At 31.3% G+C, this 17,327-nt stretch overlaps 2 protein-coding genes across 2 annotated transcripts; one reads left to right on the top strand and one right to left on the bottom strand.

The window, feature by feature from the left end:
* The first annotated feature begins 8,817 nt into the window (after positions 1-8,817).
* Positions 8,818-10,742, top strand: LOC107474976 (plant-specific TFIIB-related protein PTF2). Its single transcript, XM_016094617.3, has one exon. It carries the CDS (start codon positions 8,942-8,944, stop codon positions 10,535-10,537), a length of 1,596 nt encoding a protein of 531 aa, XP_015950103.1. The 5' UTR covers positions 8,818-8,941; the 3' UTR covers positions 10,538-10,742.
* A 1,909-nt stretch (positions 10,743-12,651) lies between these two features.
* LOC107474977 (uncharacterized) lies at positions 12,652-16,842 on the bottom strand. The gene is made up of 4 exons (XM_016094619.3): positions 16,367-16,842; positions 14,886-15,064; positions 13,943-14,282; positions 12,652-13,436 (listed from the first exon to the last, which is right to left on the bottom strand). Exons 1-4 carry the CDS (start codon positions 16,790-16,792, stop codon positions 13,356-13,358), a joined length of 1,026 nt encoding a protein of 341 aa, XP_015950105.1. The 5' UTR covers positions 16,793-16,842; the 3' UTR covers positions 12,652-13,355.
* Between the last annotated feature and the right edge of the window lie 485 nt (positions 16,843-17,327).

The raw sequence follows: 17,327 nt of genomic DNA, 5'->3' as shown, positions 1-17,327 counted from the left end.
AATATTTTATTATTATAGAAATTCAAGTCAAACCTATATAGATTATCCATCAAACGACCAGAGTATATATTATTTGAATTATAAAAGAGACTAACTCTATTGTTTCTAAATGAACAAAAATAACCTGATTTCTCCAAACAAGGAACAGAAACTAAATTTCGTCTAAATGACGGTACATAAAATGTCTCTAATAAATCCAAATAAAATCCACTCGTGGAACATAATCTAAAGGTTCCTATAGCTTCGACTGCAACTATATTGCCGTCTGCCACGTAGATGTATCTTTCAGCATCACTTGGCGGTCGACTCCACATGCAACCCTGCATAATGACACTTACATGAGTAGTAGCAGCAGAATCTACCCACCAAGTATCAACAGGTGCATAACTTAAACTAGCCTCAGAACAAACGAAAGTGAGAATTATACCATTCTTCACACGCCAAGTGGCATATTTGGTACAATCCTTCTTCATGTGTCCCACCTTCTTACAGAAGAAACAGGTTGAAACTTGATCCTGTTTCTTAGCCTTTTCTGCTGAGAAGGCGCATCCGCAGTAGTATCACGCTTTCTTTTATACTGAGAAGATAAAGCCATGTGAGCACTGAATTTCTTAGTAAAGAATTTCTCAACATCTTTTAGGAACTGTTTGGCATCTTTATCCTCAGTAATTGAGCGTTTCATGATCATAATGCTCATTCGATTGGATCTTTCCCACTTCTCTATTTTAACCTCATTGAAATTTTCCGGAGTGGAAGTAGGTTTCTCCTCTCGAAGAGCTATATCCAGATCCATACAACCAAGGACAATCTTTACGGTATCTTTCCAAACTTTAAAGTTTGAACCATTCAGCATAGGAATACTGCTAATTTGTGCAGAAACATTGGTAGCTGAAGCCATAGTTTCTAGAATAGAACAAAAAGAACATGCAGTAAACATTAATTAATTAATGAAAAAAATCCATATTGAGATATCTAGCACAACATTAATTTTCAATCTTTGGATAGAAAAATTAACTGTAAGTGATACTCTCATTGCAGTAATCAAATATTGTTAAAATTCCTGTCACACATTAAGCCTTTCTTTGGACCGACTTAATGCGCACATGAAAACTTAAACTTCGCAACCTATTTATTACCGCATATATTTTCTATTAATTGGCCAAACAATAACCTTCCTTTGGGCCGATTATTGACTGCATAATTAATAGAAAATAACAGAAGTATGCAATGCTTATTATTTGGCCAAACAATAAACTTCCTTTGGGCCGATTATTGTTTGCATAAATAATAAACATTACTTTATTCTTAATTAGTTACCCAAACATGTATTTACTATCAATATGTGTATGTAATTCGGCCAAATATAGACCTTCATTTGGGCCGACCAATATTTGCATGAATTACATAACATCATATTCCTTATGTTTTGAATAAATCAATTTTCACAAAAGAGGCTACTTTGGCAGCATAATGTTCAACCAATTTATTCTAAAACCAAATCTTTATAAAAAATGGGTATAATAATCCAATTTGTTACTAATTTCCTTATGTAACAATAAAGACTAAATTTGGTTAATTTAAAAGATACAAAGACTTAAAAATATGATATTAAATTAGTTAAATAAAAAAATTAATAAATTAAATAATTAAAATATAAATTAATCACATAATAAAAAATAATATATAAAACTATTAAATTACACAATATTTTTTATTTCTTTAAATACATATCTCATATATAACTATAATTTTTAAAATTTTAGAAGGTTGAGGCACTATTCGCTCGCCCCTATAGCCCGTCCCTGATCATAACTTCATAACTCTGCCATGCTTTTTTTTTAAGTCAAATTTTATACTTTTTTCTGTCATCTTTTATTTGATTCTAACTTTTATATCTATTTTTAAATTTAATAAAATATTTTTTTATTATTTATTCATCAAAATTAAACTCATTTAAAAAAAAACAAGAGTTTTTACGGATGTAAAAAATAATACAATAGAAACCATAAAAAGTCAACAATAAAAAATAAATGGGCATTCCTAAAACTTGAAGAGGATTAAACAAATGCAATTTTCTTGAAGATAGTGAACAAATTATTAAAACAAGAAAACACAATTATAGAGATCATTTTTGGCCAAGATTTTCAATTAGACTTTTTCTGCAGTTTGGTAGTTCAGAATCCTCATAATGACCATCTTTTCTTGATTATTGGCTAATGTTGAAGCCATATCAGAAATCCTTCTCCACTACCACCAACAATTCAGAACACTTTACTTAATTTGAAAATATGGGAGATCAAAACAGATAGAAATAAACAAATTAAACTACCATGAAACAGATAAGAAAAGACAGTAGAATAAAATTTGCTTCATCTAACTAACGTTGTTTCTCTACATATTTAGATGAAACTTAACTTCCCTGTATATATTACCTGTCAAAAAAGTCCCTATATAATTACAACTCTGTTACGTTATTACCACCATTTTTACCAACATCTGCCAATTCTTATTTATAATTATGTTTAATAGAAGTGTTTTTGTGAATGTGTCTAATAAAAATGTCTTTTTTATAACTGTGTTTAATAAAAGTGTCTTTATAAATATATTTTATAATAAATTAGCAGATAATATATTAGTTACCCTATACTTTTCCATATAATTATATATACGTGACATGCATATTTTATGGGTTACAATACTATCGTGTTTTATAGGTAGTGAAAGTTGATGATATTGGTTTCAACGTCATGTCATGGTAGTTAGCAAGAATTATTCGAATAAAGACGTTTAAAATATTCTTTTTAAAAATATTTTTTATTAATTAAAATTTAATACATATAATTAATTAAATCATGTTATTTTTATTAAAATTAGATTAAATAAATATTATAATGGCAGAGAAGTAAAAGACTAGAATTTATAATTTTTAAAATTAATATATATATATAATAGGAATATTTTAATTATTTTCTATAATAAGAGTATTGTAGTTATTTTCTATAAAAAATAATATTAATTTAGATCAGTTTAAGATTTGATTCACTAATTTTTCAGTTAAATTAATTTATTTAGTCTAATTTTGACAAAATAATACAATTTAATTGATTATATATGTTAAATTTTAATTACTAAAAAATATATTTAAAAAAGACGTTTTAAACGTCTTTATTTGAGTGGCTTTGTTATTATTAGTAAAAAATGTGGCGGACCAAAATTTTATTTTTATTTTTGAAAATTATTTGCTAAAGTTAATGAAATCTGTCTTTGTATCAAAATAATATAGAAACAATAATTATTTTCTTAGTATATATATTAAACAACGACAAAAAAGAAGATGCTGAAATCAAATGAAGATCATGACACTTAGCTTCTTGGGGGTGGCTAACGAATTAATGAATTATATATTATTTTTATTGTATGTGATATAAGACCAAAATTTAACAGCTCATAAAATAAGTTAGAGCATTCCTTTTAAGAGTTTCAAGGAGTATAGAAAGGATGTTGATTGTTGAATATATTGTTGAGAAGTTCACATGCTTAAGTTAAAATGGGATACCCCAAATTAATTTTATTTTATTTTTTGAGAAAATAATAATTATTGTTGATGATATTAAATTATGAATGATAGAGGATTATATCACAGCATAGCCACGTGGTTTGGCAAACAGAATGATAGGGATTTAAGAGGATACTTATCATGGGATGTTGTTGACCTTGAAAATGAAAAGACAGATTGTCATGGGTTCAAGACATACTATGTAATAGTTAAACACTAAAATATATTTTTTTTTTTTACAAAACATCACAGACATTTTATACTGATACTATAATAATATAAAACACTAAAATAATTAAGAAAAAGTATAAGAAACCAATGGTCTAAGCGTATAATGTGTATAATGGAGGTTTAGAAAGTATTAAAGATATGACCATTAGTGTTACATTGTCCTGTCAGGTTACGCTTTTGGGATGAGTGGGTTCATGACATGGTATTAGGGTTCTAGATCCGAAAGGTTAAGAATACAATCATTGGTGAATTATTTTTGGAATGAATGGGTTCATGACATGGTATTAGGGTTCTAGATCCGAAAGATCAAGAATATAATCCTTGGTGAACTCCAAAATCAGTTTAAACTTTTGGGATGCGTGATTTTATGACATGAGATGGTTATTATCCCTGGTATCTGGATGACTAGATAGAATGGGTGATATTTATTTTATTCATGGTCTAAAGATTTAGCCCATTTTACACATTTTACGCTTAGACCATTAACTCTCTAGCAGTACTCAATAATTAAATATTTTCGTATTTCATATAAAAATGATCCATATGTAAAAAAGTAGCCCCATGTTACATTAAAATAAAAAAGATCTCCATCTCTTCTTTGTGTTGTAATAAAAATCTTGCAATTTTTCAAACGTTGGAGGATGGACATGGAGACATGGAGTTTCCTCTTTTGTTTTTTGGTATCTTGTTATCCACAGTTAATGCTTTCTGTGATTCCATCACACCTTGTCCCTGCAAACAATGAAAAATGTGTGAATGCAAATGCAAAAAGGGATGAAGGGTCACAACCACACACTGGTTGGCAATAGAATTGCCTCAGTTATCCCAATTCTCTCTTTATGTTATTTCGCTTTCCTAGTCCCTCTGTTTCGCCTTCTATAACACAACAATACTGGACTTGTACCAAAGGCCAAACTGCTTTAAATGTGGAACCAGTAACCTAGTTGTGTTTTGAAAAAATATCCTCTTATATTAAAATTTTTTCTGTTTTTAATGTAGTATTGACTGGATTAAGTGATTAACACCTGTGGTAAAAAGCTTTAAAGCTTATCTCATAAAATGTATGTGAATTTAGGCAGTTTGTTTAATAGATGTTTATGTTTGGTTTTTAAAGAAAAGAAAAAGACGTTACTAAAGAAATGATAGATTAATATACAAAATTTATGTACTACTAAGACACTAAAACATAAAAATATATGGATCTTTTACCTATGCTAATTTTTGTAAGGACATCGTTCGCATAGGCTGCAAAATTATCTTTTGTATATTGTGTTTGGATACGATGGACAAGACATTAATGTAATGTCTAGTATTATGTTTGGATACACATGGACAAGACTAAAATATTATATAAAATGACTAAAATAGTCCTGTAATTCCAAATTTTCTACATCAATACAAATTAATTTAATAAAAAATAAGAGTACTAGAAGTACAGACGAAACTTGAAAAAAATATTTGAAGAGGCAAAAAATTTTAATAAAAAAATATATTAGTATTTATATTAAAATAAAATTTATAAATATAATTATTTTATTTTAAAATTTATTATTAATATGTAGAAATACATATGATTAAGATTAAAAAAAATAAATTTGAGTTTGATTAATAAAAATTTTTGTTTAAGTTAATAAGCCAAATTAATTTTAAATAAAAAAATTAATTTTAAAAAAAATTCATTTTTACATGAAAAAACAATTAGTTTTTGCATATAAAAATATATTTTTATTAAAAAAAAACTAATTTTTTTTGTCTAAAAACTAATTTTTCTTTATAAAAAACTAATTTTTCTTTAAATTATATAAAGTCAATTACAATTTATAAATTATTTTTTAGCATTTTAAAAGATCAATTTTACTTTTGATAATATTTATCTTTCAAAAATTTTAAGATTAATTATTTTTGTTATTATTTTTATTACAAATCAAATAATATAATATAAGGTTAAAATGGTATTGAAGTAAAACGATAAAAAAAAAAAATTATCTACCCCCAATCAAAAATTCTACAAAAAGAAAAGAGTACCTGGAAAAGAAAGAGATAGAGAAAGAACAATAAAAAAAAAGTATTTCTGAAATTTATAAAATTGCCCGTGTCCACTCTTCCAAATCCTGTGTCCATCATTGTCCTTCGTGAAAGAGTGGACGCAAAAGTATAAAAAACTGTCTCGAAGACAATATATCCACTGTCCATGTCTCTGCTTTCAAACACTTTTTAAACCAGTGTTGTCCATATCTCTATGTCCTGTCCCCCAAAACAAACACTACCATAGAGGTGACAAAAACTAGTTTATGTAAGTACTGTACAGGAGAATGTAACATATGCCTAGTGCTTTATATTTATTTTTAATTAATTGAAGTATTCAATCGCTTAATTGTATTTATGAGATTGGTTCCGTTGGTTCTAATAGGTTTTTCTATTCTTATATAAAAGAAGCAAAATTTTTAACGAACTCAATAATAAATTTTTTTTATTAGAGTTAACTGAATCAATTCCATAAATACAATTAAGTGGTTGATTACTCTAATTAATTATTAAAAACAAATCTAAACTAGTAGTAACAGAGTTACAATGATGCAATGCACAAGTGAAAAAAAAAAAAAAGACTCTACTTACAAGCAAGAATTGACAGTCACATAGTAGTTAGGATCATTTCTTGGATTTGGATTGTTGCTTTGGCAAACAATGATAGAAGTGCAGTGTTGATTAGAGATAGCGAGAAGAAAATAGAGATAGCATTGATATTTTGATAATGTTGTGATTTTTATATTTTGCATTGTGTTTAATTATCAAACTAATTTTAAAAAAATTGTCTCACTATATTAATAGATAATTTATTATTTTATTTATTTATTTATTTATAGGTAGTGCTAAGGAGTCAATGATCTAAGTGTACAATGTGTACAATGAGCTAAATTTTTGGTCTATGAATAAAATGAACATCACCCACACTATCCAGAATAACTATCCGAATACCAAAGATAATAAACATCTCATGTCATAAAATCACTCATCCTAAAAATTTAAGTTGATTTTGGAATTTACCAAAGATCGAACCCTTAACCTTTCGGATCTAGAACTCTAATATCATGTCATGAACCCACTCATCCCAAAAACATAACCTGACAGGACAATGTAATACTAATGGTCATATCTCTAATACTTCCTAAACCTTCATTGTACACATTATACGTTTAGACCATTGACTCCTTATACTTTTCCTTTATTTATTTTTTGAGTAAGAAAACACCTTCGGCTAATCGGCTTCGTCCTTCGACCTTTGTTTTAAGGGGGGAGGTTTTTTTTTTTAAACCGGTTTGCTGCTAAACCGGATATACCAGAACAGGACCGGATTCAAGACTTTTTAATGCCAGTTTTTATATAAAAAATTTTATGATTTTAATTTTTAAATTTATTTATTATGTATTTATTGAAATAAAAAATTTAAAAACTTCGACTCTTAGGCTTAGGTCGATAAAGTTTTTTGGGTAATAGCAATGAGATTCCCGAATATCATGTTAAGAATAGCTAGAATTTTCAGAAGAAGATGCCATTCGTTTGATGAGAAATAAAAAGGAATATCACTATACTTCGATTCTGCTCTTCGAAAAAGAACATCAGCTATAACAATTCCGTCTCCGTCTATCAAAACAAATGGAAATGTCTTCAATTTAGATGGTTCTTTTTTATTTCTTCTATATGGTAGAGTTAAAACTAAAAAAAGATTTCTCCCTTCCCTGTGTTTTCTCACGTTTTCAATAAAACCCTCTTAAGAGGTGCCTGTACTTTTTAAAAGCACAAGCACCTCATTTTGCGCTTAGTAAATTAAAAAGTCCAAGTATTGTGTTTGCCATTTTTAAAAGTTATTGGTGCTTTTGAAAGCACATAACCGGGAGCTTTTCAAAACTGACTTGTGCTTATCAAATTTTATTTATTTTCCGGCACATATTTTTCGCTATTATATTACCATTGAAATTCTTATATATTTTTAACTTCTCATCCTAACCTTCACAAATTCTAACACGATCTTCATATATTTTTTTATTTTTCAACCTAATCTTCACAAATTTCAATACAAATACATCTCTATCACAAATTAGGTATGAACTTCTATCTATTTATATTATTTTTTTGTGCGTTGTTTTTGTATTTTCCAGTAGATCTATGATGTTTGTTTGTTTTTTATCTGTTCTTTGAAATGTAAAGAGGTTGACTTGGTTTATAAAAATCAATCATAAAATTTTTCTTGCATGAACATTAGTCAAAATTATAATAACAACATGTATATACATATGTAAATATATATATATATAATCATAAGAGTAGTTTATTTGAGATATATGTCTCATTTTTTGTGATCTGTAAAAGTGAGCCAATATATAAAATAATTTTTTATTTTAAAATTATTTTATTTTAAAATATTATATAAAATTTTAAAGAATTTGAAAAAAGAAATTATTCTTCGTTATAAACACAATTGTGGTGCTTGTGCTTATTAAAAGTCATTTTTAATTTGATTTTACCAAACTCAAAAATAGACAGCTTTTTAAGCTACTTTCAAAAAGTAAAAGCTTTATCAAACCAAATCTTAGGATTTGTTTAGGTGAGCTTGTAAGAAAAGATATTTTTTCGAGTTATTTTTTTAAAAGATTTTATGAAAAAGTAAAAGTAATTTTATGTTTGGATATCTTATGCAAAAAGATTTTTTTATTTATCAATTATGTTTGAGTATAACAATATAAAAGTATTTTTTTGTTTATTTATTACATGAAAAACATCTTTTTTTTTAAGAAAAAAATTTAAAAAAATATAAATTACAACTTCTCAAAAAAGATATTTTTTTAATAAAATTTTTTTTTATCAAAATAATAGCACCTAACACTTAGTATATTAACATGTGTTGGCAAAATTCAAAAAAAAAATATATGGATTTAAATGTTTAATCTATCAAAATCAAGATACATTTTTTAAATTGTTAAAAATTTATAAATAAATAAAATAAAAAGAAAAAGGGGAAAATTCCAAAACGGCAACCCTAGCGTTTCCCTCTCAGTCTCACTCCCTTTCGTGGCTCTTCTGCTTCTGCTCCCGCCGTGGGCTCCGAGAACGCCGCCTTACCTGTCCGATTCGCCCTTGCCTAAGCGGGCTGCTTCAATGTCGAGCTCTCGCGCCTGTGCGGAGTGTAACAAAACCTCGTTTTCCCGTGACGATATAACTGGCCAGCTGGCATGTTCTACTTGCGGTGCCATCCAACCGTTCGATCAATTCGACGCCCAAATCGGCGGAATCACCGGCATTCAGGGCACCTTCATCAGACTTGGAACCACCGGTTCAGGTAGTGTCTACACTTACAAAGAAAGGAAACACTTTGCTGCCAATAGTTTAATTGACGAGTTAACTTCTAGGTTAGGCTTAGGTTCCAAGAGCAATGAGATTCGATCCATGATTTCTGATATCACTGAGGGTGAGTTTGGGCAAGGCAATTGGTTTTCCGTTTTGATTGGCTCCTGTGCTTATGTTGTTATGCGAAAGGATGATCGACCTTTGCCCATGGCGGAAGTTGCCTCTGCTGTTGGGTGTGATGTCTATGAGCTTGGCAGGATGATTCTTCGTGTTGTTGATTTTTTGGATTTGAGGTCTGATTTTCCTGAGTTTGATATAGTGCATTCGTTGGAAAGGACTCTCAAGAATTCACATTGTTTTGAAGATGTTGATGGCAGTAAGCTGGACACGATGAAGAAGCAGGGTGTGTTCTTGATACAGTGTGCCGTGAAGTGGTTCTTGAGTACGGGGCGCAGGCCGCTTCCTTTGGTGGTTGCGGTTTTGGTTTTCGTGGCAGAGTTGAATCAAGTTGAGGTGAGGATTGAGGAACTAGCTATGGAGGTTCATGCTGCGGTTTCCACTTGTCGAGCTAGGTACAAGGAGCTCCTCGAGACGCTGGTGAAGGCTGCGCAAGTGTTGCCATGGGGAAAGGATGTTACTACCAAGAACATAGTTAAGAATGCGCCATTTTTGATTCAATACATGGAGAAGAAGTCCATGGCAAGACCAGGGGAAAAGAGGAAGAGTCTTGATGAGCTTGGTTTGAATATGGAGGATGTCATTAAGGAGTGTTTGAGACAAAATAATGCGTACACTGAATCCAGGACTGGTGGCACAAGCTCCCAAAACGATTCTCAGTATTTTTCAACGCAAAGTGATGTTGAGAGACCTGGTATTGAGGATGTGGATAGGATGGAGATTTCACCTGAATGTTTGTCCATGATGTATAGGGAATTTCTGAATGAGAATCCTTCTGCTTATAATTCAAGAAGTGGTGAAAATGCTCATAAAAGGAGTACGTTCAAATTTGATATTCGGGATTGCTGGGAGTGGTGGGAGGGGAAATCAGAGCTGAGCAAAAAGCTTCTACTCAAACAATTACTAGAGAAGGATGTTGGAGTGGATACAATGCCACCATCTTTTGTTGCTGGGCAGGTGAAATGTCGAATGAGGCGGGAAAGGATCAATGCTGCTAAGTTGCGGATAGAAAAAATTATGCACCCCTTAGATGCCAATGGTACTGTTAATTGCATGGTTGATCCTGAGAAAAAAAGCAAGAAGAGAAGAGGAATGGTAGTTGATGATGTTGATTGGGAAGACTTAATCATTGAGACCCTTATTATTCATGGAGTAAAGGAGGAGGAAATTGAGAAGGGCCATTACAATACTTTACTGGATCTCCATGTGTTTAACTCCGGTACTGTATGAAAGGTTTAATGTAGGACGTTTGTGGAGTTCATGAGAAACCTTGGGTCTGCTGCCATTTTATCACCCCTCTTGTTGAAAATCGTCAATTATTATATGACAGAGCATATATCATTTTCCTCCAATTTTGTGATAGAGTTTAGGGTATAAAGACATTGTATTCTATTTGATTTTATACAATCATGTATACCTGTTATTTTGGATTTGCTTTCAAGATAGTGCAATTCAAACTACAGCTACATCTTATTTTTCCATTTTATAGTCGGTTCTACCTTGATTATATCTAATATAGCATTTGTTTATTGTTAATATGTGATATTGTGACTGATGAAGTGATGATCATTGTTGTTATATGGGATGCTTAAGCATAAGTATAGGGAGTTAACTAAGCTAGATTCTAAGCACAGAAAGAGACATAGTCAAAGCTAGAATTTTGACAAATATGTACAGCATCAAGTACTATGAACTAATTCACTATATTCTTCTACTTCTGCAGTTTTTCATCATATTCAAAAACAAGTTTTTATCATCGTGATGATAATTTGTTACAGTTTACTTGTCCTCTAGTTTCCCTGGCTTGATGGCTGGTTCGGTTAACAAGAGGACTGTGTCTCTTTGATGCTGTTTTCGGAGGGAACGAAGAGAGTGGCGCTGGCCAACTGAGAGGGGTTTTGATTGACAATAGAATCGGCCTCAGTTATCCCAATTTTAAATACTTATAATATCAAAATTCTGAACGATAGGGGGGCTAAAACAGAAAAAATGGAAAAAAGAGGGACTAAAAATCAATATTAAAAGTTTAAAAAGACAAACTCAAAATAAATTTATATTTATATGATACGAAGTATAAATATATGTTAAATTGCATTACAATAGAATTTATTTCTTTAGTGGAGGCCAATAAGTCAATAACATTGCATGTTGAGCAGCTGCCCCTCCCAGCTGCCTGGTATAAAGGCATTCCAGGACACTGCATTATTGCTTGTAAAATGAATAAAAAGCTTTAATGAAAGTCTCCTTTTCCATCTTTTGAGGGCTTCAATTGAACTTTGTTACCCTAGAAAAGATTATCTGATTATGTCAATAAAAGTAAAGAGCAGCTTTTTTGAAGAAGCATAAAGATGAATTTCCCTCATGATTCAGATAGACCATAGCTTATAATAAAAAATTAAGAAAAACGAATCTAGTATACGAATTGAAAGTGTAGGGCATGCTACCAATAATTGTCTTGATTCTTGAATATTCTGTTTTATTATTATTATTATCTTTTTGTTGCCACTTAAGTTTGAACTTTATGGAAATTATCGCAGCTAGCTAGTCACCACGACCCCAATCTAGTAGTGGAGTTGGAAAATTTAATAAATATGAGATAAAATTTATAAAGCTGTAGAAAGAGAAATCTGAATCTAATTTAGATGAGGAAAGGGTTGTTCTACAAGGAAAGTATTTGCATATTTTTTATTCTTTATAATATATATAATGCATGATTAAAAAAATAACATTATCAATCATCCATTCTTTACTTTTTGTTGTTTGCTAAGGAAGAAGGCAAATTTTACTTCACGTGAAGAAAATGACATCTATGATAAAGATAGATGCATATAGAAGAGAGTACCCTTAGATCTAATACTTCTAATTTTTGTAGCGATATTCTATAGCTTTTTTTGCGTACTTGGACATTGATGGTGAAGAGGATGGCTTTGGAACTATGAAGGAAGACAAGGGTAGTTTGGGAAGTGAGGAGAAAAATATTAGATGCATCATTTGTTATTAGATTTATGGTAAACTCCTGTATGTGTCATCTATCTTTAGTTCTTTACCGTAGATCTCATTTTCTTCATGTGACGATAGAATGTCATCTTCACCATAGCTAACACCTTCCTTTTAGTTTATTTTATTTTGTTTTGTTTAATTTTTTTATATTAAGTTTAAATATAATAAATAAAAACAAGCAATTGATAAGGAGTCTACAAAAAACATGCAAGTAATCTCCACTGTGGAGCATATACAGATTGCAAACCAATGTTGATGAATGTGGTTTCCACAAATTTGAGAATATATCTTGCTATGTTTACATGTGAGCAATGCCAAAAGAAAATCAACAAATGCTCATCACATTAGACAATCCAGCAAATGATGGTGTATCTTAATTACTTGCAACAGTTAATACACAGAAGTGCTGGGAAATTGCACTGAGCGAAAGGTACTTTGGAAGAAAAAGGAGGAGAAAACAAATTCAATTAGCATGTACATTATTGAGAAGAAAAACTGCTATCATATCAAAATCTGTGTTATAAAACTTACATCACAAACACAATCATGCCTTATTGCCTTATAACTTAAATAATAACCAAGTCTATCCAAGATATCAGTTCCCTTCAACAGAACAGAACTATGAGCGACTCAGTCGTGAAACTTGTATTAGCAATGGCTAAAGCATATCGTAACTGTTACCTTTGATTTTTGTCCCTCGGGTCTCAGTTCAGGCTTCAAAAGTTGTATTTCGTTAATTGAGCATGACACTTCTGACAGCAACTTCCCATAATGTCGTCTTAATCTTACTAAGGTAGCTGATTGCTTAACATCCGCAATGCATGACTCATAACACAAGTCAATGCTAGACTACTAGGTAAGAATGAATATCTTCAAAAAATCAGCTTAACCATAAATGGAGAAGGCTGAGAGAGCATCCAGTAACTCTATAAAGCTTTTTATTTTCCCTTCCAATTTCAACGATCCGAAGCTATCTACCAACACTATTATGAGCACAGCAGAAAATGTGATGCATAGCATTTCAAATACGGCGCAGAACTTACAAGCATCAATTAGTCTCTGGAACAATTTCACTGACATCTATATCTGCTATGTTCTCCTTCCCAAATAGTGTAAAATATACAGTCGCCTGCATGGAGAAAGGTCATCGAGTCAATATAGTGAAGGGAAGGAAAACAAATCAGGTAATATCGTAACCAGGTAATTCAATAATTTAAGGGATCAGACTTTCACAGCCATATTTTATTTTATTTTTTGAGTTTACAAAGAATCCAACAAATTTAGCTTGAGAAATTGTGGCTGCCTCTCCTAGCATAGGCTTCATATGTCGTCAGGACTTGAATTCAAGACCATTGAGAAGGGACAAGCCTGTTTACCACTTGATCATGTAAATCCTAATATGGATTGTGGGAGGGTTTGGTACAAGAGTAAAAATACTAGTGAAAAATTCAGGGATTTCTTTTTGGAATCAATTTCCATGCACTGACCCTCAGTCAATGAAATTACAAGGTGCCAAAGCAGCATTATACCCACTATAATACCTATTCACAATGATTTGTCACATTCACGCAACTTAACAGGCTTACAACCTGATGTTAATGTATAGAAATTACTCGTTTTAAGGAAGCATCTCACCATTTTGGTTTTGCGATTCAGCTTCTTGAGAGTGCCGGTAAAACCTGAAAATGTTCCAGATACAACCCTAACAGTAGAACCTGGAACAAAGAGCTTGCTACCTGGAACACTGAGCTGGTCAGAAGTTTTTCTGGATCGTCTTTTAGGCTTAGACTCAACAGAAGCATCAGAAACTTCATCAGGTTCTAACTCCGTATTGGGAATCCCAGAGTTTTGGACTGCACCACGCTCTTGTTCCTCAAATGCTTGATCAGCTTTTTCTTGTTCTTCTTTTGCCTGCCTGAAGACTGTTTTGATATCTTCATCAGCAACCGGCCTTGGTCTGTTAATCTGTCTCTTTCTGCAAATGTTTGAGAAACTTAGTTTCCATTTAAGCTGAACATAGAATAAATTATATAATAGTTTTTTTTAATTCTGAAATCATGTACATAGCTATTCAGCAGCAACTTATTTCATCAGAGCTTAAGCAGGTATTAATTTTATATAATCCACCACCATAGTGCTCTATTGAAAATCATTTTTGTATTTAAATCTCTTTTAATAATTTCTAAGATTTTCATCGGTTACCCTTTACCTCTAGCTAGTAGCTACAGGACTATCCTTCATCTAATCCACTATCCTAGTTGGAGCATCTAAACGACCATACCATTTAAGACGAAATTCTATCATCTATCTTATATACATCTTTTCTAATTCTATCCACTCCAGTGTATCCAGTTTTCCATCTGATCATTATGCAAACCAATGGAAGCAAGAAAGGAATATCACTCAAAATATTACTCATCTGAAGTTGAAATCTAGACAGATCATCCTTTGAAATTTAGAATCAATTTATTGATTGAGGAAAAGAGAAAAAAAATACAGCAATTAGGTATGATAATTCTAAACAACAAGCAAGATGTGCAGATAAGCGGTGCATTCAATACAAACACAAGATGCTTACATGCTTCCAACCCTGGAACCAAGGAAACCTCCAATGCCATCAACCTCTCTTATATAGTCATGCAGCTCCTTGTTCAGTACACATCGCAAAAAAATGCATCCTGGGAACAGGGGTTTTGGTTTTTCAGACAGGGAACCATTTTTCAACCTCTTTTTCTCATTGACAGATGGAATGTATACCTGAAACCAAACATTATACCATCCTGAGAAGCAAAAAATATCATAAGGAAGTCATTTCTTATATATATGTATGTATTTCTCGGTACATTTTGTCTTTCCATTTCATCAACCAGCAATGTTGTTTAGGGCTTAATACTGTACAAGAATTCCACCCTAGCCAAAATAATAACAAATTAACAAGATCTTTTAGCTACACAAAAATTCATTAGCCAAAAAATTATTGATACTACTACTAAACCTTCTCCTTCCTTTGAGGAGAGAAACTTCTACACAAACTAAGTTAATCTAAATGATAGATATCATTCCTTAACGAATCATTTTGGCTATGTCAGGCTCTATTCAAATTATGTCTTGCCAGCTTCTGGTTTTGTAAGGTATGATAGTTTCCTAAAAGTCATTTTGATAGAAAGTGAAAGACTTTTATTTCTCTAGAAATCATTGTAGAGGCAAGAATTCAATTTAATTGTGAAAAACCAAACATGATGGGAAAAATCAATCATGGGGGGAGGGCAATTGATTCTACTGCAGCAAAAGGTTTTCCAAACATGCATGTATTGGTAAAATATAACATATTCAAATGAAGGAAAATGGCTATCACAAGTCACAAAGATTTTTAAAACAATATCTACAATCAAACCATAATATCAATTTTGTTTCCAATAGTTTCCCTTATAAGTTTTCTTGGTCCCCTTCCTCTTACTATAAGATCACCATCAATTTAATGTATGCTCGGAAGGGAAGGGGCAGACAAAATCAATTCTAAGGGGGTAGTTGACTTCACCTATGCGATATCATGTCTGGATTTCACAACTTAATAAAAAAAAAGTGAGAAATGAAAATGCATTACTTTCACTCATAAATCAAATCACTTTCATTTAAACTACTAAATATCTAAACATAAATTAATTTACATCAATCAAGGTCAATTATTCAAAAGCAAAACCAAACACAACCGTACTACTCCTTTTACTCATGTTTCAACGGGCTTTTTCCGCAGAAACTAAGTGCTGAACCTTCCAAGGATATACCCTATTGTCTTATCATCTTATCCGCAATAGGTGCCAACTATCCCAATTTTCTCTTGAATCCATGTACTAAATATCCTGTTTAATTTATCCACTTATTCACACAAAGTCACAAACTAATAATTAAATTTCCTACACCCAATGCAGTTGAAATTCTCTACGAAATTCACAACCCTAAAAACCAAAAACAAATCTTTCACACAAAGCTAAAATACAAGAAGAAGAAATAACAATAATAAGATACTAGTAATAATTACGAAGGAAAAAGAGAAAGAACCTTGAATTCCTTGTCAGGGAAGTTTCTAGCGAGGGAGCGAGCTAGAAGTTCGGCAGTGTAGTGAGCCTTAACGCGAGAAACTCGAAGGACCCACCACTGGGGACCTAAATCAGCGAGGTTATCGAGGTTAAGCTGCTCGGTCCATGACTTCTTCTCCTTCTTCTTCTTCTTGATGAAGTTCTCTTCCACCTCTTCCTTCCAGTTGTAGACGTTGTTCTCCCTTCGCGAGTTCCTCAGGCGCCTTCTCTCTCTGGCTGTGAGGAGCTCTTGCGTGGGAGAAGGAGAAGAAGGAGAAGGAGTGGGTGATGAAGAAGCGTGGATTGAGAGGTTGAAGGGGGTTCTGGGTTGGGGGAGAGTGAAGGAGGAGGTTGAGTTCCACGGAAATGGAAATGGAAGAGGAAGAGGAAGAGGGACGACGCCTCTCATCTTTCTTACCAGTAACGATGCTGGTTACTCTACATTAATCATCTGTTATCCTTTTTGCTGCTTCTTATTTTTGAGAAAAAAAAATATGTATCTATAAATCAAAATCAGTCACTATATAATTTTATATTTTAATATACATTTTATATTAATAATTAATTTTAATATATATTTAATATGATCAATTTTTACCCATTACTCTCAAGTAGTTAAATTTTGTTTACTAGTTTTATTGTTAGAGTATCAGAATTTTGGAGAATTTGTTGGTTTTTTCAAAATTTTTAAATTCGTTATATTTTAAATATTTATGTGAAATTAATAATTAAAAATTATTAAAGAATTTTCCAAATTTCTCCTTTTACACTATAAATTTTAATACAACCTTTTAAAAGTGTTATTTAAAAAAAAGGACATCTTTATCTTTAGAATTTGATTTTGATTTTTTACACCAAATAATTTCATTTAATTTTTTTTTATCGTGAATGATTGAAATTTTTTTGGAAACATAAAACAATTTTAAAATTGACTTTTGTTCAAT

This window comes from Arachis duranensis, chromosome 2 (assembly GCF_000817695.3).
Source record: "Arachis duranensis cultivar V14167 chromosome 2, aradu.V14167.gnm2.J7QH, whole genome shotgun sequence".
In the NCBI taxonomy this organism is placed as follows: Eukaryota; Viridiplantae; Streptophyta; class Magnoliopsida; order Fabales; family Fabaceae; genus Arachis; species Arachis duranensis.
The sequence above is the reverse complement of the archived record's forward strand: the minus strand, read 5'-3'. Positions and strand labels throughout refer to the sequence as shown.